This window comes from Phyllostomus discolor, chromosome 1 (genome assembly GCF_004126475.2).
Source record: "Phyllostomus discolor isolate MPI-MPIP mPhyDis1 chromosome 1, mPhyDis1.pri.v3, whole genome shotgun sequence".
Taxonomy (NCBI): domain Eukaryota; kingdom Metazoa; phylum Chordata; class Mammalia; order Chiroptera; family Phyllostomidae; genus Phyllostomus; species Phyllostomus discolor.
In genome coordinates, this window is record NC_040903.2 from 123,929,218 (window position 1) to 123,957,016 (window position 27,799).

Genomic DNA, 27,799 nt, shown 5'->3' on the forward strand with positions numbered 1-27,799 from the left:
TCCATGTTTTTAGAATAGTTTGAATTTCTTATTTTTTTTATTTGCTTCTCCTTGCTTTTTCTCTTCTTCCTAAACACTTAACCTGGTTGTTTTAATCACATTGTCATCCGTCCTCTACAACTCTCAGTTATTAACACCCACCCGCATCCCAGTGCACAAACTTCATGTCTCCTGGTTACTAACTTTTCTCCTACTTCATGTCTTTTTTTTTCTTTATAAAGCCATTTGTATCTTTATTTGAATCACACCAGGTCAGAGAGATTTATTATTGCTAGCTATATCAGAACATGCTAAAGAGAAGAGCTAGGAATCTGATGAGGGAGACAGAGGACAAGATTGGGTTTGTATGAATCCAATGAATTAGAAGAACCACCAAAGAAATAAAAAAAAATAGGAAACTGATAGAAATCATGGACTTTATGTGTGATTTATTTTCTTCAGTATAAATTTTTTAATGACAGTTGGAGAAAAGTTTTCTAATAACTTGGATCTGTCAGATGATCTCTATTAAAAGACAAATAATAAATATTTTACACTTTGTGGCCATATGGTCTCTGTCATACTACTCAACTCTACTATGTGTGAAAGAAGCCATAGGCAATACATAAATGAATTAGCTTAGCTGGGTTCCAATAAAACTTTTATTCACAAAAAGAGGTGGTGGGCTAAATTTGCCTCATAACCATAGTTTGCCAATCCCTGCTTTAGAGTATACAAATAACTTTTATACATTGAAAGTATAGCTGGATGTTACCTTTGCCTTTCCTTTGAATGGAATTGCTTCATGAAAACTTTTATGTTGGATATATTTCTTTAATTCTGTGGATTTCTTTCTATTTCTAAAAACTTGGTTGTTTGTTTTCCCTGCCTCAATGGTAAGACACTATTGATGTTTTATTGATGTCAACTGGTATATTCTATTGATATATACCACTATTGATGTCAACTGGTATATTCTGTACCTTTTTGGAAAGCCTCAGTGTACATTTAATATTATTGTTGAAATTGGGCTACAAGTAAAAACATTAGTATGGTGAACTACGTAAATTGTTTACTCTTTTAAGATTATTTATTTTGGGGGGTGGAGAAGGTAAGGAAAAAGAGAGGGAGAGAGCTCTGGCTGGTGTGGCTCAGCATATTGGGTGCCAGCCTGCAAACGGAGAAGTCACTGGTTCAGTTTCCTGGTCTGGTGCGTGCTTGGGTGCATGCCTGGGTTGCGGGCTGGGTCCCTGGTTGGGGGCATGCCAGAGGCAACCCATCAATGTTTCTCTTGCATGACAGTGTTTCTCTTTCTCCTTTCTTCTCTCTCTAAAAACATTAAATAAATAAAATCTTTTAAAAAAGAGAGAGGGAGAGAAACATTAGTGTGTGAGGGAAATATTGATGGGTTGCCTCTCGCATACCTCCAATTGAGGACCTGGCCTGCAACCCAGACATGTACCCTGACCAGGAATTGAGCTGGTGACCTTTTGGTTTGCAGACGATACCCAACCCACTGAGCCACACTAGTCAGGGCTGTTTACTCTTCTTAAAGGCATTGATTATTGGCATGAAATAAATCATATTAGTCAAATGTTATGACATAATACCAAATATGAATTTACATTGTAAAAATTCTTGAGGAGTTACCTCTTGGTCTCTTGAGTATTAAAAAATAACCAAATTACTGAAGAGTTGTAAGAACTGTTAATATCTGTAAGTCAGTCATCTTTCATGATAGAATCTATCAGAAGAAAAAATTGTGATATTATTTATAACTATGGAAAAATTAGAATCAACCTGAATAATTATTCAGTTTAATTCTATAAAAAATATTAAACACCTGTGCACCAGACACTGTGCTAGATAATGGATTTTTAACAAGTTCATAATTTAGTGAAGGTGACAAATATTTAAATAGGTAATTATAATGTATATTTTTAATATGGTGATAAAGATCATTCTATGGAAAATATTAAGGAGAAGCACTTATCCCATTCGGGAAATTTAGGGAAGATATTGTGGAAAAATTAATGTCCAAGCTGAGTGTTAAAGGCTAAGCAAGGGCCAAGCAAGAAAACAGTGGAAAGGTCACAGGAGGTACACAAAGATAAAGTCGTATGTTACAGTACAGGCTATGCAGGAAATGAAAAACTGTTTGGTATTCCAAAGTATACAACTTTTACTATCAAGTAGCAGGCCAAGTCAAAGAAGGTATTGTGTTCCATGATGGCAGAGGATATTAGGTGGGTTAAAAAACTATTTTAAGAATGGTAGTAAAATGATTTTATATCAGATCATTCTTGACTGTTTCATGGAGGTGTATCAAGGTGGCCAGGATTAACATCATAGTGATTAGGAAAGAGGTTATTGTAAAAGGAAGTACAGGCAAGAGATTATGAGGTCCTAAATTAGGGTAGTAGTAGTAAAAATAGAGAATGGGGTATTCATTTAAGATAAGAGGTTGAGAGACCAGATTGATAGGATTTCACTGAATGTATAAGAGGTGATAATGAGAGAGGAAATCAAACATGAGTAAGATATTAGATGAATGGTTGGTTAGGTTATATACCAAGAGAAAGAGAGAATATAGGAGGAGCAATTTTACAGGGCAAATAATATGTTTAGTTTTTGAATACTGTGTTTGAATTGCCTATTACATATCCAAGTGAAGGATATCCTAGTACTAGCTGGATATAATTACAGAGCTCAAAGATGAGGTCAGTGTTGGAAATTCGGTAGTTAGCATATAGTATAACTTAGAGGTATAAATTAAACCCATAACTTCCTTTCACTCAGGAAATTACAAGGAGTTCTGTGCTAGGAACCTGGGACAGAAACCAAATATGTTTTTTTATTATACTGTTATTGTTTGACCCTATGTACCAGCTAATGTAACCTAATTGCCCAGCTTATTTATTTGTTTTCGACTTCTTAAATCTGCTTTGTCCTCTAGAACTCACATCCTATTATAAGAAAAATCTCGTTTATCCTTAACTTCTTGCTTTCTCTAATGAAATAGGGCTGAGGCTTAAGGATACTGTTTTTCCTGTCTCAAAACTTTTTTCTATACTTCATGTGTCACAAGTCCTAAAAGCTATTAAGTACTTTTTCTTGTTTTGCTCCTCATAGCCACTTCCAAAATTTCTTCATCTCCCCTCCCTCAAAACCCTCCACTCATGTCAAGCCTTTGCCACCAGGCTGTCACGTGATGTCCCTCCTTTCACCACCATATGCTGTTCCTTCAGTAATTTCATTTATTGAGGATTTTTATAAATGGTTGTCTTTCTAATCATTTACATAAATAATTATTCTTACTGATGTCAACATCCACATAGTATAATCCACAGTTGTCCAGCTCCTTTGCCTCTCTCCTTGAACTCACTTCTACCAATCTTTTCTGCCTTACTTTAGGCACCTATTTTCATGGTTATACCCTCAACTTTGTTATTACCTGTGACTTGAACACTTTGAAAATCTTGGTTTCAGACATTCCACTCTCTGTCCACCACCTCCTTTCTTGCCAGCTTATTTATTTCAGTATACCCACTGCAACCATTCTTTGTACCCTTCAAGATTTTTAGTCCCTTGGCCTTCTAATCAGTAAAATTTATTGCTCCTCAACCATCACATGTCCTCACCTTCGCTCTTTACCCAGGTTAGATTCCAGGAACATCGATGTTATCATTACTTTGAATACACTCATGGCCCTCTTACCAGCCTTTCCTTCCACTGTATTCATGTAGTTAAATTCAGTTTCCCACTTAGTCCGTGGCTGTACCTGAGCAACAGAATGTGGCTGGAGAGACATATATCCATCTTACCTGGTCTCACTTGAGGTTCTCAGCACTCTCAGTCACCCCTATGTGTTTCCCCAATTAATTTACTCTTTCACTTCCTTGGAGGACTGTTTTACACCATCTGGTTTCTCCATAAAAACAGCCAAAAGGCCCTTACCCTCACATTCCAACTCTTCAGCTGATGACCTTCTCTCTTACTCTCCTGAGAAGATAGAAGCAATCTGAAGAGAGCTATCTCACTTCCCATCACCAAATCTACCAATTTATTTCTAAGACCAAACCCTCCACTTCTCCATTTATTCACCACTTTCCATTCTGTCTCTCTACACAAGGACTTTGCTTTTACTGTTATTCTGTCACTGTTCTGTATTATCACTTTCTCCCACTCTACTGCATAGTAGCCAGCAGCATACAAAGGTGTTCTAGTTTAAACTCCCAGATTAAATTAATCTACCTTGGACTCTGTCGTCTTCCTTTGCTCTTCTTTATAGCTGCCACTTCTTCATTGTAAAAGCCTTGGAAAAATTGTCTATACCCACTATTTTATCTTCCTTATCTCCCATTCTCTCTTGAGCCACTCCAGTCAGTATATGTCCCCACCATCTGAGTGAAACTGCTCTTCTTAAGATCAAATAGTTTCCTGATGTATTGTTCTCATTGGAACAAATTCATGTTTTTAAAACAAGCAATATAACAAGACTACATTTAGTTATTCAGTAACTATTGAATAAATTAATGTATTTTGAACATATATGATAAAATATATTTTTATGCTGTGCATTTTGAGCCTGGGACATTGGATACTTTTCCCAACTTTTTTTTTGTAATGAAATATCTATAAATGCAAGAAACCATATATAATATGTATGATAGATACCCAAGTATCTATTAACCAGCTTAAGAAATAGACTAATAACAATATCTTTAAAGTCCCCTTATGTCCTTCCTAGAAGCTATCTTCTTCCCTCCCCCAGAAGGAACCACTGTTCTGAATTTTCTGTGCATTATCCCTTTGCTTTGTGTTATAATTTTGCTGCATCTTATAAGTGTCCTAATATATCATTAGGTTTTACACATTTTTATATAAATGAAGTAGTAGTATATATATTCTTCAGATATGTATTTTCTTGTTCAACAGTAAATTTACAAAATTCGTCTGTGATACTGCATGAGGATATAGTTCATTAGTTTCATAGTATATGGACATAATATTTTCTACAATGAACACATTAATTACAAAAATTAATTGAAGTTCTATACACGTACAGAAAAGTTCACAAATTCTAAGCTCAGGGAATTACCACAAAATGAATATTATGAACCTGAAGTTCAAGAAATAGGAAACATGACCAACACCCAAAAATCACCGTTGAGCTCCCTCCCTGTCCCCCCCAAAGGTAATGTTTTTGAGCTTCATATAAATGGGACTACCCATATTTTGCTTTGTATAATGTGTACTTCTTTGCCCAAATTTTTGAGGAAAAAATAAGAATGTGCATTATACATGGAGAGTACTAATTCTTTACCTATATAAATGTTTTTAATTCTTTTATGCATTGAAAGTATAACTCTAGAAAGTGATAACATCCATATGCAAAATAATACCCTGAAATACAATAATCAATTTTGTTTCTAAATATAAATAAAAAATTAAAAGATCTTTTTTCCTGAAAGTTTGGGCCAAAATTATACATGGGGATGCATTGTACATGGCAAAATATGGTATATAGAATACATTCTTTTGAATTTGTCTTCTTTCCCTCAATATTATATGCATAAGTTTCATCCCTGTTGCATGTAGTTATAGTTTGTTCAGTTTCATTGATGTGTGGTATTCTCTATGACATACCACAATTTAAGTATTTTTTGGTTGATGAACATTTGGCACATTTAAAAACATCTAGTTCTTAACTTTTACAAGTAATATTTCCATGAACTTCCTTGTACATATACAATGTGTACATTTCTTTTGTGAACATATCTAAGAATGGAATTGTTCAGACATAGGGTGGATATACCATCTTATTTATCCCTTCTCCTTTAGATGGATGATTGTGTTGTGCTGCTATGAACATTTCTGTGTATGTGCTTGGTATAAAACTGACTGTAATAGGCACTCGGTAGAAGACATACATAGGAATGAAACTGCTGCATCAGAACGTGTATATATTCACTTTTATCACATAATGTGAAATTGTTTTCCAGAGTAGGCTTGTCAGTTTACACTGTCACTAACAAAGTATTTATTCCTTGTTCCACACTCTTGCCAATGGTTATTAGCTATTATTTGACTTTAAATTTTCCCAGTCTAGAAAGTGTGCCATGGTTTATTGTGGTTATAATTTCATGTCCCTGATTACTAATGAAAATAAACATTTGTATTTGTTTATGGACCATTTTGGTTTTTAAAATTTAATTTTTTTCTGCTTATTCTTTAGTGTGGAGATGTACTTTCCTCAGAATGACTCTTGGATTGGTTTGGCACCCTTAAACATGCCTCGCCATGAATTTGGAATATGCGTTTTAGACCAAAAGGTGTATGTTATAGGTGGTATTGAAACTGACGTGCGTCCTGATTTCACTGTCAGAACACATGAAAATTCAGTAGAATGCTGGAATCCTGATACAAATACCTGGACTTCTCTTGAGAGAATGAATGAGCACCGAAGCACCCTTGGAGTAGTAGTACTTGCAGGAGAACTTTATGCTTTAGGTGGTTATGATGGACAGTCTTACTTACAATCTGTAGAGAAGTATATTCCCAAATTAAGAAAATGGGAACCTGTGGCACCAATGACTACAACACGAAGTTGTTTTGCCGCAGCTGTGCTGGATGGAATGATATATGCTATTGGTGGGTATGGTCCTGCCCACATGAACAGGTACTTAACTTAAGCTGTAGATTTTTAAAGTATTAACAGTGATCTCTGATTTTTAAACAATTCTTGTGTATAAATTAACTTTTTAATTTTTAAAGTGTATAATATTAATAGACATTTTGAAAATTTGATCTGCTCCCTGATTATAACTATAATTGTTTTACTTGGGGATTTAGTACAAACCTAAGAATCAGTTCCTCTTACTATATTTTACTTTCGTTCAATCAATATAAATGGATTTTAAAATTCAGAAATCTGAAAATAAGATGAAGTTAGACAACTTTAGATTCTGGGTGTGTGTGTGATAGGCCTGTTATTGCATTACCTAGTAGAATAAAAACTTGAAAAATGTAATTTCTATATGCTTATACATTATTATAATGCATCATATAAACTTAGAGACTTATTTAAATACTTCTTTCTGGATTCTTACTCTATAATTATGTATTACGTGATGCTGTTATGCTACATGCTGAATTTGAGATTTCTGTATATCATCCTGTCAATGAAGGAGAAAAATAAACACATAAAGCGACTGCTTATATGGAAAATTAATCATAATTCTGAACCTTTGTTGAAAATTGATGTTCCAGACATTTTATCTCTAATACTAATTATAGTGGTATATGGTTTATTATGAGCATTTTAATGAAAGAATACATTGTGATTTGTTAACTGAGAAAGTAATGGCACATCAGCATCTCATCTATAAATACTTTAGTGTAAGCTAAAGTATTCTCTTTTTCTGTTGTTCTCTTAGTTGAAGGAAAAATATTTGGGTCCCAGGCATACATTTCTATTATTTGAAAAGTTGCTGACAGAAATTTATAAGATGAAAGGTTAAGTGTTTTAGTTTTGAGATAATGCTCTTGAACTTTAGGTTTTTGCTACAGTTCATTGGCGACTCTTGTCCAATGTTTTGCTCTAGTGGTTTTTATCCTGGTGACCTTTCAGAAACAGTTATAGTTTAGCTATATCCCAGTCTAGTCTACAGTCTTGTCTCCATTCAGAATTCCAGAATTATGTCACTGACTCTCCAATGCTTTAGGATTTTTTTGAGAGGTTATGTTAAGACCAGAACAAGCTCAACAAGCTTGCCTTTGTGCCCCTTCAAGGAAAAGCATGGGCTAAAAGGCCTTCTGGTATTTTCTAGAGAAACTTTTTTGGAAATTCTGATTTGATCTGGATTTTCATAATACAGCTTGGAAATGCCAAGTGTTCTCTGGATTGCAGATTTGACTTAGATCCCTGAATTCTCCTAAATCACTCCGAGATTTTTATGATTAGCTAGTTAATGTTATGAAGTCTGCAGTATTTGCTTTGTAATAAACCACCATGAATTCTCCTATATGAAAACAAAAAATCCTCTTCTTTCCTTCTCTCCGCTTTTCCATAGCTGTGTAGAAGTCTTAGTGTCCTTCGAATGCATCTACATTCAGTTGGTGATTTTCAAAATCCTTTCACATGCATACATATCTGACTTCATTCTTATGTGAATCCTTTGAGGTTGTATTATTGTCATGTTTGTGGATGAGACAAAATGACTTAACCAGGGTTACACATATCCAAAATGGTAAGGGTAGGGTTTATTCAGCCCTAGATATGCCTCATTAGCACTTCAATCCAGGTTTTCTGACTCCAGAAGTTCTATAACCTTAATATACTTTACTGCTTCATGATAGATAATGGGATGGCATATGATTATTTTTGCACTTGGTCCACAAGGTAATCTCTTATCCTGCAATCTCACTAGCAAAATCTAAACATTTGGGACAAACTACTCTGGTTTTTTATCTGACTTTTTATTTAACTTTTAAGAGTTCAAATGGTGGAGTTTAGTTTTGCTTTAGTAGGAAGAATGACACAGACTATGTGAATTAATTTTCTTCTGTGAATATTTGCAGTGTGGAACGTTACGATCCAAGTAAGGACTCCTGGGAGATGGTTGCATCTATGGCAGATAAAAGGATTCACTTTGGTGTGGGTGTCATGCTGGGCTTTATTTTTGTGGTAGGTGGACATAATGGTGTCTCACATTTGTCAAGTATTGAAAGATATGATCCCCATCAAAATCAGTGGACTCTGTGTAGACCAATGAAAGAACCCAGAACAGGTAATAATAACTTAACTAATTTCTAACATATAGGATAGTGTTTTTATGGTGATGGAATATGATAGTAAACAATGTTACTTGTTCAGGGGTAAAAAACTTTGAGGTAAACTGCAAACAACTAGATTAGACAAAATTGCATAGATTTTTTAGTGTGGTTTTACTATGCCAATGTGCATATTATCATTTTGAGAAATGCTGGTAATAGAATGTATCTTATAGAAGCTCTTTTCATTCATATAACAAATGTCATCTTTCTGTATTTACACACACACACACACAATCTTCAGATGTTTTGTTGCTCACTTTCAAATGCTCTCTCCTCCTCAAGGGTTATAGCTGGTCAAGAAAAAGTTGGATTTTAGGATTCCTAGAGAAAAACAAACACATCAAGGAAAAGAAGAAATTATCTTTGAGCCCTACTGAAATCACATTATTTTAAGGGGAAAGTGTTTAATTATTGGTGGAATACTTTAGGATATTCTTTGAATTTGTGACTTAAGAAACTTGTGAAACATAAACTTGCAAAGAAAACTGAAAGGACAAAATGGAATGAACTATTTAATTGTTTATTATAATTAGTTTCCATGATGTCATTGGGAGAGAAAGCCATAAAAAATTGAGAATGTAAAAAAATTCAGGCAGCCTTGTTCTTTTTAGAACTATAACATATAAAGTAGACTTTTTAGAGCAGAAATTGTGTAGCTCAGTAGATATTTTAAATATTTCAATATATAGGTTTCCCCTACTACTTGAAAATAAAGTGTTCCTATGAAACCTTTCAGTAAGCTGAAATGGCTAAAACCTAGAAGCAGTTATGTTAGGACATACCTTTTTAATGGATGCCCAGAGTAAATTGAGATAAAGCACAGATGTTCACAGACTCAGGTCAGAGCTCTTGTGGCTTGCTGCTGAGCTACTGAGTGTGGTTCCCAGGGAAGGAGGTTGGCAATGCCACTCTCGCCACTTAGGGTGCATGCTGCCTCTATACCTGCTGGCTGCAAAACAAATGCTGAATGGTAGTTTCACTTTTTGCCATTTCTTATAAAAACAAAAATCCTCAGATTTTTTTTTGATTAGTGAAACATGTACAGTTGACCCATGAACAGCATTAGTTTGAACTGCTCAAGTCTGCTTACATAGGGATTTTTTTAATACTGTAAATATATTTTCTGTATCTTAGGATTTTCTGTATCTTTTCTTAATTTTTTTCTCTAGCTTGCTTTGCTGTCAGAATATGGTATATACTGCATGTAATTATAAAATATGGGTTAATCAACCATACGAGTGGATATTATCAGTAAAACTTAGAGTCAACAGTAGGCTATTAAGTTTTTGCAGTCAGAAGTTCTACTTGGATTTTTTATTGTGCTAGTGTTGGTGTTCCTAACCCCTGCATTGTTCAGGGGTCACCTATACTAATGTAAGGTAGGTTTTTCATAAAAGCAGAATGGTGTAATGTGAACTTCTGAAAAGAAGGGGATACTTGTATTTGAAAACCTGGTAAAAATGAATGATTTTTTGAAAAATATATGTAAATATGAACTGAGAAGAAAACTTATGGAAAAATATATAGTACATTCTTTTTTTCATGTTCATTCTCCTTTAAAAACATTGTATTACAAACATTTTGATTCATAAATAATCAAGGTGGCCAGTGCACTTTACTGCATTCTTTTTTTTTTTTTTTTACTTACCCAAGACTTTATTTAAAAAGTACCTACCATATGCGCAATCCTGTGCAAAATATTGAAGGAATACAAAGATGACTTGAAAAATAGTGCCAACTCTCAAGGAGTTCATAAACTAATGATAGTGACAAATAGTTTAACAGAAACTATAGAAAAGGAGTTACTGCATTTTTAATACTAGTTTCCTGTGGAGGAAGAGGGAGGGAGAGTAGGATTGGGGAGCAAAAGTGAAGAAAGACTTCAACTCTTACCTTACTTTTATATACAGGGATATTATTGTATTGTTTGTATGATTAATAGATTGTTGAAATGTATTTTAAGAAAACATTAAGATATCAATTGACTTATTTTTAGTGAGAAGTTTACTAGATGTTTAACATGTTTTTTCTCCATTTTTATTCACCTTTTCTAGGAGTTGGTGCTGCAGTAATTGATAACTACCTTTATGTAGTTGGTGGTCACTCAGGGTCTTCCTATCTGAACACCGTGCAGAAATATGACCCTATCTCAGATACATGGCTGGATTCAGCTGGCATGATATACTGTCGCTGCAATTTTGGATTAACTGCACTTTGACAAGTGTGGACTCATGGAAATAATGAGGTGATGAACCTCATGTCGCATGAAAGGATGCCCAGTTTTCTAAAACTCCAAAGCTGCATTGCTTTCTTTTTAACTTGAAATGACATGAAGACTCCAAGTTTTGTTGGTACTTTGAACTGAGAAGTAGCTTTGGTTGTTCTTGATTACACAGTGAATTGATAATCAAAAAAAAAGGAAAGATCTTGCTAATTGAATTGTGCACTTTTCCCCTGCTAATACTAGGATAAAGTAGTTTTATGTTTGTAAGTGTATATGTGGGGAAAACTTTTTTTTTTTAAGTTTTAGCTCTCTTCCTCGATATGTACCATGATTTACCAGGATAAATGATGTTTGGATGCTGGAGTGTAGTAAATGACTGGACAGAGTGCTGATACTGTCTGTTGGGTATAAATTCATATGCTTTACACTTTAAATAAAGGGCTGCTTTTTTTGGTACTTTTAAGGGGTGTAAATTATATGCCATAGTGGCTCACCTGGACATTCTTTCTGCTAAATGGCTTTAGGACTGGGAACATAATAACTGTGCAAGACAAATGCTTTTACTATCATGATATTTGGGGGCCTATTTAAAGGAGTCATATTTACTGTTTATATCTTTTTTATATGGGCAGGTTAATGCTGGTTGAATTTACTTACCCATCTATGCTATGCTAAGCATGGATAGAGTTAAGCATATCAGTTTAATTTTTTAGTAGTACAGCAAGCTTCCCTGTGTTGATGTAAATATTTGACAAATGTTTAGTATCATACTTAGTGAATATTAGTTTTTCATACATGCTTATAATAATTTCAGTTTTTTAAGACATTTGTTTGCTTTTTCAAGTGTTCCAATATAAAAATGGTGCTAACTGTAGGAACTATAACAAAGCTATAACAATGTTCTTTTGGATGTTCAGTATGAGATATGCATGACATGTTTTGATAGTATTTTTCATTTTACTGGTTTGATTTATTTGTACTTATTAAAAATGTTAGTGAATATACTAATGATAGCATCCAAAAATTACATAAATACCCATGTTCTGCTTTCCATAGTGATTTAAAGAAAGATACATTTTGGTCTTTCTTTTTGTACTAAATATTACATGTCCTTAAAAATAGAAATATATGCATTAAATTTAAAGCGCTGGGCAGTTATACATTACTCTGCATTTCTTAGGTAACTGAATATTTTAAAGTTACTGAGGAAAACTGGAACTTAGTGTTTACTTGAGTAATGGTTCTGAATTTGGTCCTATTTTGACTAAAGAAGTGCTCTTTTAAAGCAAAATTGTTTGTTATCGCCAAGTGATAGTGTATTTGAAAGAAGTGGTTGACTCATTTTGTTTTAGCATGTTTTAGTGAATGTCTATTAGTCTTGAACACCTAACCTTGCATTTTTATCAGGATGCCAGTACTTTTATTTTTGGTACTATAGTCATTTTCTTTTCTTTTCCATGTTTTCTTTTTTTTTACCTGCCCACCATCTTTTTATAGTCTCTGCAAAACCAGTGTATATTTGTAAGAAAATTTCATACTGCATTCTTAAGTGCCATGTTTTAAACTATTGTTAAGAAGCCATTCTTAATTATAAAAATGTAAGTTCATTTGTTAGCATATGTGTTATTTCTTGAAAACTGTAGCCAGGCAATTTGCTGTTATTCCTTGTTCTTCCATAAACTGCCAGTTGTAGATTTAAATATATACTACCAAACTATGTAAAAATCACCTTTAAACATTAGTATCATGCTTTATGAATATTTGCACAGATTATAAAACCTTGCAAGTGACTTTTAGTCTCTTCTAACTAAGAACTCAACAGGAGCTACTAATAAACTTGACAGGCTGAGTATTTTCTATGTTGCTTGTTTAAAAAAACAATGATATATAGCAATAACTTTTTAATTGATTTGAATAAACTTATTGAATAGAAACAAGGTGCACTATTGTGATTGGCCTAGACTTAATTTAAAGAAGAGCAGTTTAAAATAGATTGTATCACATATGTATATGTCCCAACTTGATTTTCTTTTTATGTCAATAAGCTTGTTAAATACATCCTGTTCTTCTATTTTTAATCCTTTATCCCCAGAAGGGAATTTGAAAGACTACAAAATTATTTTAATTGTAAACAAAGCTATACTATACATTTTATTTTAATAGTGTTTTACTCTGTATCATTGCCACTACCAAATTAGTATAAAATACATACTTCACTTGATAAATTAGATCAAAGACATATATTGATCATTGCTTTGGAAAAATCCAAATTTGATGTTGAAGAATACTGAATGTGAAACATTTTGGGCAATAATAGGACTCATGTACCAGAGAACAAATTTTGAAACCTGTAAAAGGAAGAGGAAAAAAACCCCCAGATTTAACTATATTTATTTCAGGTTTGCCAAACCTACTGTACTACTGTTCACAACAACTGGAGGTATTAATGTGACCTGACAATTAATAACTTTACAACAGGGGCTTTTTGTACAGATTTTTGAGAAGTTTATTTATGAATACTCTGCTGACAAATTGTGAATTTAAAGCTACATGTGTCTTATGTTAAAAAGGATAAAGATATTTGATTATAAATTCGCATGGTTAAATATCAATATATTAGAAATCAGTGAAGAGACAGTTAAGGTTGGCCCCCAAAAATTTTGAAAAAAATGACAGTGATAAATTGTCTAAATCAATCGGAAGATAATTGCCTTTTATAATTATGTTACAGAGACTTAACCATTTAGGAATGTTTGGCTATTTAGTATTTGTTGAATATAGTAATAGAACTTAAGTGCTTTTTAATGTAGCCCAAAGGATATTTATGTAAGTTCTACTTGTCATTGCTAATATTGTTTTAGATATGAATGAATATAAAATTATAGGGAGTGATATCAAGTGTTAGGAAAACATTAGGTTTGAAAATTATTTTGATAATTTGACAAATATGGAGGGCCTACTATATGTATGAGATATTGTGATAGATACTATAGAAGCTAGAAATGTAAATAAGTTTTTCACTCAATAAAATATAGTGAGGGAGACCTCTACCCAAAGAACTATTATGGCAAAGTGTGAATCTAATTCTTAATCTCCACCATCATAAGAAGTAATTAGAGACCCAGTTTATGTATAAAAGTTTGTGTCCTTTAATGTTCACTTAAGTTTTATTGGCATGAAAGAGAATTATTTTAAAAACCTAATGTCTATAGAAATCCAAATTTCCTGGAACTTGATAATGTATTTTCTAGTAGAAAAACAAAATTCTAGAAGCTTTTAAAAAATACTAACTATATTATCAAGGCTCTGGCTGACATTGAAGGAAATATATGTACATATAATGCTCTGTTTGTTTTGTGTTTTGGTGTTGAATTTCTGGTATTGTCACCTAAGTGCTCATTTTTAGGAAAATCAGATTCTAGAGTAAATATACTGCTTAAAGTTTAATGAACGTGTGATAACCTCTATAACCTCTGTAGTCTAAAAGTTAAGAAATTACAAGATGCCACAAGTCAAGTTAATATCCAGTTCTACCTTTTAACCCATTTTCTCCTTTGTGAAATGGCACTTTAAATCAGATGTGTTTTAATTATTCTGTGGCTGGATATATATTGGATTTTCATTTCCAGTATATTGATTCAGTGTTCATATACATTTGCAAAGAGTCAAGAATACAGTTAAATTTTAAATACTATAGGTTTGCAAGTTATTGGTATCAATGTGGAGTCATAAAAGTCCAGTTCTCTGCAGAGAGAAAAATTGTTATCTATATGGTTTTTTATACCTATTTAACTAGAGATAATTTATTGTTATTTTTTGTTGTTACCATGTGTAGGTCCCATTTATTTTAAAATACCAAGCAAAAAGTTCCAAGTTTGCCTTAAAATACAAATGAAATCAAAGAACTGGATGATAATGCCTATATTTTTGCCTTATGAATTCTGCTGTATCATAAACCAGAGATGGTTCTGATTTTAATAGGATTCTGAAATTTTGTAGATGTAGAGTACAAATATATGTACTCTCTTGAAAGAATGTGATCTAGTTGTGGATTATGTTAATATTTAAATGTTTCTGTGTCTATATTTTACCTCTATGTATCTTTTTAGCATCAGGGTTTCATTTTATTTTTGTTTACATAGGAAAGTGACATTTAACTTGTTGAAAGTTGTATTTTGTTTTTTATTTTAAAAGTTCTTTGTACTATTGTGGTAATGATCTGTAATGACTATGGTTAAATTTCATTTAATGTGAAATGTTTAGAATAAATTTGAAAAACATGACTTTGTGTCAGTTGTGAACTAACCTAAGCTAACAGCGTGCTCAGATTTTAGGTTCTTCTTGGTAAACAGTTGGTAGCCACAAAAGTTGAGGTGGGTGTAGGGTAACCATACATTCACACGCTTATAAAAGAAACATTTATTAGCAGTGCTGGCACAAGAGTTTAGCTGATAAGTTCAATGCAGCCCCAGCTTTCTATCCTTTAGATTCTGTAACCACTCTTACAAGAAAGGTTTATTTGAGGCAGACAAGGTAACATTCAAGAGGATTTTTTTACCCTTTGGGTGGCATCAGGTAACCAGCCACTCTCCTAAATGGAAGAGCTGTAAACAAGAAATTGAGATCCAGGTGCCATCTTTAAGGAAGTTGTAAACCACAGGCTTGAATGGATTCAGATAACCTGTCCATGCAAGGATTGGAAATGTCTCATATTTTTAGATACTCTTGAAAAGGGACTTTTGGTTTAATTCTTGATTTGTAATGAGTTATTTCCCCCTTAGCCTGAAAATCATGATATCTATCAACATTCACATAATTACCTATTTGATTTATTTTAATCATACTTTTAGTTTTGAAATAAACAATATGATACAAATAAAAATGAATGCAGTTAAGATGCCTTCATAATTTTTTTTGTCCTTAGAATATATTTCACAAGGATAAACAATAAAAATACCCCTGGTTTTAGAGTTAAATAAAGTAAAATTTTTATTTGGTTAAAGCATAATTGCTTTACATTTACTGTACACTTAGGTTATTTTAATTACTATTTTCATTTCTAGGGATATGTTCTTGTTTTTATTTTCAAGCGATATAAATATTTACCTGACTCCAAAGTTGAAACTATGAGAAGATGGATTCACAAAAGGTTTGTCTGCATTCCCATCTCTTCCACTCTGTTCATTTTTATCCCACTGTAGGTAATCACATTTATTAGATATTGGTTCCATTGTTTCATTTTGAAAATATGAGTACACTACCTTCCCCATTACCTTACAAAACAGCATACTGTAAAAACAGTTTTTAAACTTTTTTTCTATTTAGTATATTCAGAGGATTATTCCATATCGATATACAAGTTTATTTCTCACTGGAGCCTGAAAGTCCACGACCAAAATGTCAGCATGGCTGGGTTCTGGTGAGACCCTTCTTAGGCTACCTACTTCTCATTGTACCCTCAAATGACAGTACAAAGGGAAGAAAGCTCTCATGATTCTTATTACACGGACCCTAATCTCATGAGATCTCCGTTTCATGGCCTCATCTAATCCTAATTACCACCAAAAAGTCCCACCTAACACCATCACAAGGAGGTGGTTAGGTTTCAACATATTAATGCTGGGAAAACATGCAGTCTGTAACATCGTCCAATTCTCCCAAGTGGTTATACCATTTTCTATTCGCGTCAGCAGCAGACAGGATTGTCTTACAAGTTATTTTCATTAGTCTACCTACTTGAGGCATATTAAAAGATAATGTGTGGCCTCAGGATCTTCTTGGCTCAAATTACATCTAATATTAAAATACAAACAAAAGTTTCAGATCCAAGATGGTGGGGAGTAGGTGGATGTTATACTCATCTCGTTCTAAAACCAAACGAATTGCAGTGAAAATACAGAGCAAGCAACATGAATAACCCACTAAAGACTGGCTGAAGAGAAGTCTTATAACTAAGGATTTACAGAAGAAGCCACATTGAGACTGGTAGGAAGGGCAGAGATGTGAAAAGGGCTGGCCTGCTCCCGTGGGCAGCTATTGAGATTCTGAAGGGATATCTCAGCTGCAAAGATTCCTCCTGAAGAGCCTGGAGTCTCAATCCCATGCCAGGCTCCCCAGCTCGGAGCCCCAGAGCTGGAAAGAGGTAACCACATAACATCAGGTTGTGGAAAGTAGTGGCAGTTCTATCTGCCATGGAGAGATGGGAGTCTGCTAGACACGGATGCCATCTTAAAGGTCCAGTGCACAAAATCTCATTCTCGGTCACTCACCCTGGGCTCTAACAGGGATAGGAGAGGGAACTAGAGTCATGTGAAGAAAGATGGGTTTATGGCTCTTGGTAGAGAGCTAAGTAGATAGATATTGGGATCCCTGTGCTGAGTCATTCTGCACCACCTTTCTTGGGTGGAGCACTCCCCTCCATACAGCATCATCCTGGGAGGAAGCAATAGCCCCACCATCAAGAGTTCCTCTCTCCACCCTGTGGAACTTGTGACCTGCTAAGGAGTCAACTGCCTGGACTGAAGCATAGAGGCAGACTTGGGGTGTCAGTGACTGAGTCACATGGATTTGGGATGGGGCCCATCCCCCAACTTCATGAACTTGATTGGCACCTCCCACAAACAGGATATCTGCTAGCTCTTGGAGAATGCTCCAGGCTCCTAGTGGCTCCACCCTCCTGACTTCTAGTGGCTCTCCCCTGTTGAGGTCAGGACACAATTCTGGACTGACTGAGTCATGGCTATGGATAGGAGGCCACTGCCCCCACATTCCTCCAAGCATCACCAGCACCTCTCTCACACAGGAGATCTGGAAGCCCTGTCTTGCTGAGATCAGGTTCCTGGCAGAATCTGGGACAGACTGAGTTGAGTGGCCCTAGGACAGGGGCCATGTTTCCCTTGCATGTCTGACCAGTGTAGAGCCCTCCCTTCACATGGCCAAATCTTGGTCTGCTTGGGCCTGGTAACTCTGCTGTTCTCACCCTGTCAACTCCCTGAAACCCCACACTACCACAAATGTGTGCAAGTACCCAGCAAGTGGCTGCTAGACTTGACATATTGTGGGTTGTTTGCCAAGTGGCCTCTGACCCTGGAGCACCATGTTCATATGATCAAGGAGACTGCGCCAAGGGGTCCCACAGAATACCTGCTACATAAGGCCACCCTACCAAGACTGTGAGATCTACCTAATACATAGAAACAAACACAAAGAGACGGCCAAAATGAGGAAGCAAAGAAACATGCCCCAAATGAAAGAACAGGAGAAACTTCCATAAAAAGAGCTAAATGAAATGGAAGTAAATTATCAGATATAGAGTTAAAAAATGGTTATAAGGATACTCAAGGAACTTAGAACTTCAACAAAGAAATAGCAAGCATAAGAAAGGACATAGAAATCATAAAAAGAACTAGTCATGCAATAAAAATTAAATAAAAGAAAAAATAATTCTTCACACAAAAAAAGAGTCAGAAATGAAGAATACAACATCTGAAATGAAAATAGAAGGAATCAACAGTAGGTTGGATGAAGCAGAGGATCGAATCAATTACTTGGAAGGCAAGATAGCAGAAAACACTGAATCAGAGCAGTGAAAAGAAAAATAATTTTTAAGAATGAGGGTAGTTTAAGGAACATTTGGGACAATATGAAGTCTAACTATCTGCATCATAGGGGTACCAGAAGAAGAGAGCAAGGATTGAGAATCTATTTGAAGAAATAATGACCAAAACTTCCCTAACTCAGTAAAGGAAAAAAAACACACAAGTCCAGGAAGTGCAGAAAATCTAAACAAGATAAACCAAAAGAAGCCCTCACTAAAACACATTATAGTTAAAATGGAAAGGGTTAAAGACAAAGAATCTTAAAAACAGCAAGAGAAAGTTATCTACAAGGGAGATCCCATAAGACTGTCATCTGGTTTCTCAACAGAGACATTTCAGGTCAGAAGAGATTGTCATGAAATATTCAAAGTGATGAAATCAAGGACCTACCACACACGGCTATCATTTAAAAGTAAAATAGAAATAAAGAGGTTCTAAGACAAGAAAAACATAAGGAAGTTTATTACCATCAAACCAGTATTACAAGAAATGTTAAAGGGTCATAGAAGAATAAGAACACAGAGAAACATAGTGATAAGGGATAAAATGGAAGTGAATACATACCTATCAATAATCACTTCAAATGTAAATGGCTTAAATTACTATGTCCTTTTTCATGTTGATATAGTTCTCATTAAATTCCTTGAGCATCCTTATAACCATTACTTTGAACTCTGTATGATAATTTGCTTGCCTCGATTTCATTTATCTCTTTTTCTGAGGATTCCTCCTTTTTTTTTCATTTGGAGGTTGTTTCTTTGTCTCCCCATTTTAGCTGCCTCTTGGTGTGTGTTTGTATGTATTAGATCTGTTTTTACTCCCTGTCTTCATAGGGTGGCCTTATGTGGTAGGAGTCCTGTGGGATACAGTGGTAGTCTCCTTGATCTCCTGAGCTGGATGTTCTAGGAATGTCCTTTGTGTGGGTTATGTAGACTCTCCTATAGCATTTGGGTCCTGATTTTTATGGCCAATTCATTGGTGGTATCTTTCCTCTGGCTGGCTGGCTGAGAGGCTCAAACGCCACCACATTTTGTATCGCATTATACAGGTGCTGACAAAGCAAAGCAAAACAATACAAAAAACAAAAAGCAAGTGATTTCCCCAACAACAGCAGCAAAAAACAGTGACAAAAGAGCAAAGAATAATAAAAGTGGAAAGAGAAATGAAATAGTAGAGAAGGGGGAAAAATAAGAGAAGACTGAAGGAAAGAAAACTGATTTATGAGAGGAGAAAAGGAAGATAACTAACATGAGTAATAAACAGAAAGAGCAAATGGGAAAAATGGACAAAGAAAGAGAAAAATTAACAAAAATAAGAAAAGGAAAGAAGAAGGAGATAATGGAGTAATCAAAGGTAAGAGTAAAATAAGAAATATGAAAGAAAAAAATAGAACAACAAAAGTAGAAGAAAAAGACAAAATAGAAAAATAATAAAAAGTCTATGAAAAATAATGATGAAAAAGAACAAAGTGGAATTTGTCTCATCAGAGTTTAATGCTTGCCTGCTGGGTTTTTCCTTTAAATGGCTCTGATGTTGTCTGAGGCTGATGTAAGCCAATGTCAAGTACTATAGATGTCTAGCCCTTGGCAGCTTATTCAAAGTGATCCAAAGTTTATGGCCAATTCCTCCAGGCTTGGTTGCACCCAGGATAGGCCAAGCTGCTCTGCAAAACTGGCTTTTATCTGCAGTGGGTTCAGGAGTGGGTCAGCAAATATTCCAAGGCACCACAGGATCTGCCTCTGCCTTTCTCTGCCTACTGGCCTACTGTCAGTCTTAGACTAGCCACAGACCCAACTGTTTCTGAGAGGGCTTCTGGTGGAATTGGGGGGATAGAATTCCTGGATCACCTGTGGGTGGTGCCTTTCAGACTTCAGAGAAGAGGGTGGTGTGTTCCCTTAATAAAGATCAAGTTTTTATCTAATTTAAATAAATTACAACTCAAAAATTCCAAGCCACCAATCTGAGTCTGTTCAGGATTATTTTCCTGAACTCAGCAGTTTGGGCCTCCAGAGCCCAGATATTGGGTCTGATGGAAACCAGGAGGGTGTTTCTATGGCTCTCCCGTGAAAAGGAAGTGCCAGTCTGGTTCATAGGAAAGTGTATGGAATGGCTATGGCCTAAAAGCAGTCTCTGAAGCCCCCTGAGTCTGTGTATGTTGCTGTCTCCTCAGCAGTAGTTAAGATGCAGGGTGGGATAGAAAAAAAGAAGAAAAGAAAAAAACAGAACAAAACAAAAACATGAAATAAACAAAAATAAAGAAAAAAAGGTATTGCGTAGAGTGAGCAGGATTCCAGATGGGGGCGGGGGGTGGTGAGTGGTATCCCACAGTGTGGGATAATTGCTTTCCCCCTGGAGGGATTTGATCTTCTCAAGAAAAATGGTTGCTGTGGAATCCAGATATATCCTGGCACAGAAACCCCCACACCTCTCCCCAGTGCCTCCCGCTCCAGACTCCCCTTGAACAACTCCAGTCTGTGCCACCCTCCCTTTGCTGGAGCCCAAGGTTAGTGGCTGGAAACACAAACCTGTGCTTTGGTCCCTTTAAGAAAAAAAAAAATAGTGGCTTTGTTTCCAGCATGGTTCCATCTTTCCCCACCAGACAAAACCCCACAGTTTTTCACTGCCGGGTGCTATATGGTTGGCTGCTCCTGTCATTGGTGCTCTGTGCTTGGGAACCCAGCCTGTGGTCCCAGCTCCTTTCCTCTCAAGGGGGAAGCTGTCACACCCATGCTGCATCCTCAGCCTGCAGCCTGTGTGAACAGGGCTAACTTCTTTCACATCCCAGCCCTTCCTACCAGTTTCAAGGTGGTTTTTGCCCCTCCTGGTCAAAAGTCTCTTTTCCAGGTAGGCTTCAGATTATTTCAGGTGACTGTTCCCTTCTTTAGTTTTATTTACATGATAGTTCTTGGAGAAGGTGTGAGATGTATATTCTCCTATTCTGAAGCCATCACACAACCTCTAGATCAGATGGATGTAATTAATATCTTCAGATCATTTCATCCCCAAACAGCAGAATATGCATTTTTTAAGTGCACATGGAACATTTTATAGTATAGACCACATGTTAGGACACAAAACAAGTCTCAGTGAATTTAAGAAGATTAAAATCATATCAAGCATCTTCTCTGATGATAACGGTATGAAACTAGAAACCAATCACAAGAAAAAAACACTGAAAAACACACAAAGACATGGAGGATAATCTGTTCATCACTAAACAATGAATGGGCTAATAATGAGATCAAGAAATAAAAAAAAATACCTTGAAATATATGAAAATGAACACAACAACCAACATTTTTTGGACACAGTGTAACCAGTCCTAAGAGGGATATTGATAGTATTACAGGCCTAGTTCAAGGAAAAAGAAAAATCTTAAATAAACAGTCTAACTTTAAAGTAACTAGAGCCCTGGCTGGCATAGCTCAGTGGATTGAGCACAGGCTGCGAACCAAAGTGTCGCAGGTTCGATTCCCAGTCAGGGTACATGCCTGGGTTGCAGGCCATGATCCCCAGCAACCGCACATTGATGTTTTTTTTTTCTTTCTCTCTCTCTGTCTCCCTCCCTTCCCTCTCTAAAAATAAATAAATAAAATCTTTAAAAAAAATAAAGTAACTAGAAAAAGAACAACCCAGCCAAAACTGAGTAGAAGAAAAGAAATAATGAAGACTGAAACAGAAATAAATAAAATAGAGTCTAAGATTGTCTGAGGGAGTGGGGGTCTGGGTGGAGGGGGCTAAGGGGAAATATTGAGCCACCTAAAATAGTCTAAACAATAAAATATAATTAGAAAAACAATGCTAAAGATCAATGAAACCAAGAACTGGTTCTTTGAAAAGGTAAAGGGTCATCAAAGAACATGTATAAAGGACCCAGGGACAAAGCTAAAAGGGGATAGGATTGAGGATAGGAGATGGGAGTGGGTGGGGCAGAGGAAAGACACCTGTATTCGAAAATTAATTTAAAAATGATAAAAAAGGTAAACAAGATTGACAGACAGTTATCCACTCTCATGAAGAAAAAAAGAGAACCCCAATAAATAAAATCACAAATGAAAGAGGAGAGAAGTAACAAATTACAGAAATACGAAGGATTGTAGAAAACATTATGAACAACTATATACCAACAAATTGGAAAAATGTGGATGAAATGGATAAATTCATGGAAACATACAATATCCCAAAACTGAATCAAGAAGGATCAGAGAATCTGAACAGACCAGATTACAGCTAGTGAAATGAAGGAGTAGCCCTGACTGGTATGGCTTAGTGGATTGAGTGCTGGCCTGCAGACCAAAAGATTTCTGGCTCAATTCCCAGTCAGGGCACATACCTGGATTGTAGCTAGATCCCTGGTTGTGGGCACATGAGAGGCAACTGATTGATGTGTCTCTTGCACATTGATGTTTCTCTCCCTCTCTATCTCCCCTCTCCCTCTCTCTAAAAATAAATACATATAATCTTTTTTTAAAAAAGAAAATAAAGTAGTAATTAAAAACTTCCAACAAATAAAAGTCCTGATCAGACTAGGCTTCACAGGTTAATTTTACCAAACATTCAAAGAAGAACTAGGTATCTATTCTCTCAAATTATTTCAAAAAATTCAAGAGCAGAGCAGACACCCCACCTCATTTTAGTAGGTCAGCATTATCCTTCAAAAACTGGATAAAGCCAATACAAACAAACAAATTATAGGCCAGTATCCCTGATGAACATAGATGATAAAATCCTCAACAGAATGTTAGCATATTGGATCTAGCAATACATTAAAAAGATCATACACTATGATCAACTGGGATTTAATCTAGAGATGAAAAGTTGATGATACAATATCTGCAAATCAATAAATGTGATATACCACATAAATAAAATGAGGGATAAAAAAATCACATGATTATATTGATAGATTGCAGAAAAAAGCATTTGGTAAAATCCAGTACCTATTTATGATAAGAACTCTTTGCAAAGTGGACATAGAGGGAACATAACCTCAACATAATGAAGGCCACATATGACAAACTCACAGCAAATGTCTAACTCAGGGGGCAAAAACTAAAAGCATTTCACTAAGTCAGGACAAGAAAGGAAAGGTCTGCTTTCACCTCTCTTATTCAACATAGTACTGGAAATCTTAGCCAGAGCAATCAGACAAGAAGAAGTAATAAAAGGATTCCATATGAAAAGAGGAAGTGTAAAGTAAAATTGTCATATTCACAGAAACATGCTACCTCTACACAGAGAACCCTAATGATTCTGTCAAGAAACTACTAGAAGTGATAAATGAGTTCAGTAATTTGCAAGATATAAATAAATATTCAAAAAACCGTTTCATTTATATAAACCCAATAATGAACTAGAGAAAGGCAAATTAAGAAAATAATCTTCATTTATAACTGCATCAAAAATACACATATCTAGGAACAAAATTTAACCAAGGATGTAAAAGACCTGTACTCAGAAAGTATAAGACTATAAAGAAAGAAATTGAAAGGACAACAATTTATTGGAAGTGTATGTCATGTTATGAATAGAAATAATTAACAACATTAAAATGTCATAGTAGCTAAGGCAATCTATAGATTCCATGCAATTCTTATCACGATACTAAAGATATTTCAACAGAACTAGAACAAATATTACAGACGAAATTTATATGGAACACAAAAGACCCAGAATAGCCACAGCCAATTCTAAGAAAGAATAAAGTTGGAGGTGTCATACACCTGATATTGAACTATACTACAAGGCCATAGTAGTCAAAACAGCATGGTACTGGCCATAGAAATGCACATATAGATCAACTGAGTGGAAAAGAAAGCCCAGAATAAACCTACACCCTTTATGGTCCCATTGATATCTTGGACAAATGAGGCAAGAACATACAATGGCGGTAACAGATAATCTGTTCAATAAATGTGTTGTTGGGAAAGTGGGGCAGCTACATGCAAAGGAAAAGGAAGGAAGGGAAGAAGGAAGGAAGGAGGGAAGGGAGGAAGGGAGGAAGACAATAGAACCACCTGTCTTACACCATACATGAGAAATGAATTAATAAAAACCTTAATGTGAGACTTAAAACCACAACAAATCCCAGAAGAAAAAAATAGGCAGTAAAATATCAGACATTTCCTCATAGCAATATTTTTTTTATATATATCTTCTTGTGCAGGGAGAAACAAAAAAAAGCTAAACTAATGGGACTACATCAAATTAAAAGATTTTGCGCAGGAAAGGAAAACATCAACTAAAATGAAAAAAAAAAAAAGACCCATTGAATGGGAAAAACTGTTTGCCAGTAATACACTTTGTTAAGGGGCTGATATCGAAATTTACAAAGAACTCTATAACTTAACACCAAAAAAAGTCAAACAAACAAACAAACAGCAAAAAAGGTCCAGTTAAAAAACAGACAAGGGACTTGTATAGACACTTCTCCAAAGAGGACACACATATGGTCAATAGACATATGAAAAGTATCAACATCAGTAATCATAAGAGAAATACAAATTGAGACCACAATGAGATATTACCTCAAACCTGTCAGAATGGCTATTATCAATAAATCAACAAACAACAAGTGCTGGCAAGGATGTGGAGAAAGGGGAATCCTTTTGCACTGTTGGTGGAAATGCAGATTGGTTCAGTCACTGTGGAAACAGTATGGAGATATCTCAAAAATTAAAACTGGACTTCCGGCCAAGATAGAGGTGTAGGTAGACACACTGTGCCTCTTCACATAACCAAAATAAGGACAACAAAAATTTAGAAACAAAGTAACAACCAGTACTGACAGAAAATTGAACTGTACAGAAGTCTGACAACCAAGGAGCGAAAGTAGACACATTCATCCAGACCTGTAGGAGGGGCAGAGTCAGGGGGCAGGGCAGACAGGGGTTGCAGGGGAAAAAAAAAAAAAGCAGTGGCCTGCAGATCCTGGGTGCGCAAAGCAGCAGCTGGTGGACCTCAGGTGTGCAAGGCAAAAGAGGGAGGACCCAGCAAGGTGGTGGATTGTGAAACAGGGTGAGGTGCCCAAGGTAGCTGGTGGACCGGGTGATCCCACATTCCCACACAGATAAACCAGGCAAAACTGGGGAACCAGACAGACTGCACAACCCAGGGTTCCAGCTCAGGGAAATAAAGCCTCAAAACACCAATTGAAAACACCTGTGGGGGTTGAGGTGCCAACAGAGACTCCCAGTCTCACAGGAGAGTTTGTTAGAGAGACCCACACTGCCCTAGAACGTACACAAACCCACCCACCTGGGAATCAGCACCAGAAGGGCCCAGTTTGCTTGTGGGAAGTGGTGGAAGTGACTCAAATCTGGCAGAGAGCAGAGCAACTGCCATTATTCCCTCTCGGACCCCTGCCCCACATACAGCATCACAACCCGGCAACTGGGTTGCCCCACTCCGGCAAACACGTAAGGCTCTGCCCCTCACTACATAATACGCATGTCAAGATGAAAAAAAAAAAAGGGTCCCAAATGAATGAACAGATAAAGCTGCAGAAAAAATACAACTAAATGATGAAGAGATAGCCAACCTATCAGATGCACAGCTCAAAACACTGGTGATCAGGATGCTCACAGAATTGGTTGAATTTGGTCACAGATTAGAGGAAAAATGAAGGCTATGTTAAGTGAAATAAAGGAAAACATACAGGGAACCAATAGTAATGGATAGGAAACTGGGACTCAAATCAATGGAGTGGACCAGAAGGAAGAAAGAAATAATCAAACAGAAAAGAATGAAGAAACAAGAATTCAAAAAATTGAAGAGAGGCTTAGGAACCTCCAGGACATCTTCAAACATTCCAACATGGGAATCATAGGGGTACCAGAAGGGGAAGAGGAAGAGCAACAAGTGTAAAAGTTATTTGAACAAATAATAAAGGAGAACTTCCCCAATCTGGCAAAGGAAATAGACTTCCAGGAAGTCCAGGAAGCTCAGAGAGTCCCAAAGTTGGATCCAAGGAGGAACACACCAAGGCACATCATAATTACATTAGCCAAGGTAAAAATGAAGGAGAGAATCCTAGAAGCAGCAAGAGATAAGGAGGCAGTTATCTAAAAGGACTTCCCATCAGACTATCAGCTGATTTCTCAAAAGAGACCTTGCAGGCAAGATGGGGCTGGAAATAAGTATTCCAAGTCATGAAAGGCAAGGACCTACATCCAAGTTTGCTCTATCCAGCAAAGCTTTCCTTTAGAATGGAAGGGCAGATAAAGTGCTTTCCAGATAAGGTCAAGTTAAAGGAATTCATCATCACCAAGCCCTTATTATAGGAAATGTTAAAGGGACTTATCTAAGAAAAAGAAGATAAAAAATATGAACAATGAAATGACAGTAAACTCACAATCATTAACAACCACACCTAAAACAGAAACAAAAACAAACTAAGCAAACAACTAGAACAGGAATAGAACCACAGAAATGAAGATCACATGGAGGGTTAGCAACAGGGGAGTGGGAGGAGGAGAGAGGGGGAAAAGGTTCAGAGAATAAGTAGCATAGAAGGTAGCTAGAAAATAGACATGGGGAGGGCAAGAATAGTATGGGAAATATAGAAGCTAAAGAAATTATAAGTATGACACATGAACATGAATGAACTAAAGGGGAGAATGTGGGTGGGAGGGGGTCTGCAGGGTGGAAGGGAGTGAACGGGGGAAATGGGACAACTGTAGTAGCATAATCAATAAAATAAGATAAAAAATTAAAACTGAAACTTCCTTATAACCCATTTCTTCCACTTGGGAATATATCTGAAGAGATCCTAAACCTATTTTGAAAGAATATATGCACTCTTATGTTTATTGCAGTATTATTATCATAGGAAGGATCTGGAAGCAGCCCAAGTGTCCATCAGTAGATGAGTGGATAAAAAAATCAGTGGTACATTTACACAATGAAATACTACTCAGCCACAAAAAAGAAGAAAATCTTATCCTTTGCTACAGCATGAATGGACTTGGACAGTATTATGCTAAGTAAAGACAAGTACCATATGATTCCACTTATATGTGGAATCTAATAAACAATATAAGCTAAGAAAATAGAAACAAACTCACTGAGACAGAGAACAGACACAGCTGTCACAGGGGAGGGGAGTTGTGGAGTTGGGTGAAAAAGGTGAAGGAATTTAGCAAAACAAACAAACCTCATA

The 27,799-nt window shown here is 35.9% G+C and overlaps 1 protein-coding gene across 2 annotated transcripts in view; it reads left to right on the plus strand.

Moving 5' to 3' along the window:
* The window catches only part of KLHL28 (kelch like family member 28), a 28,183-nt gene extending 15,313 nt beyond the window's left edge, over positions 1 to 12,870 (plus strand). The window contains exons 3-5 of one of the 2 annotated variants that reach the window (XM_028505694.2): positions 6,218 to 6,661; positions 8,563 to 8,771; positions 10,872 to 12,870. In XM_028505694.2, the coding sequence (XP_028361495.1) occupies positions 6,218 to 6,661; positions 8,563 to 8,771; positions 10,872 to 11,035 (817 nt within the window). In that variant the 3' untranslated portion in view covers positions 11,036 to 12,870. The remainder of the gene's footprint in view (positions 1 to 6,217; positions 6,662 to 8,562; positions 8,772 to 10,871) is intronic. The other variant, XM_028505695.2, reaches the window with a different exon arrangement.
* Positions 12,871 to 27,799: the final 14,929 nt, after the last annotated feature.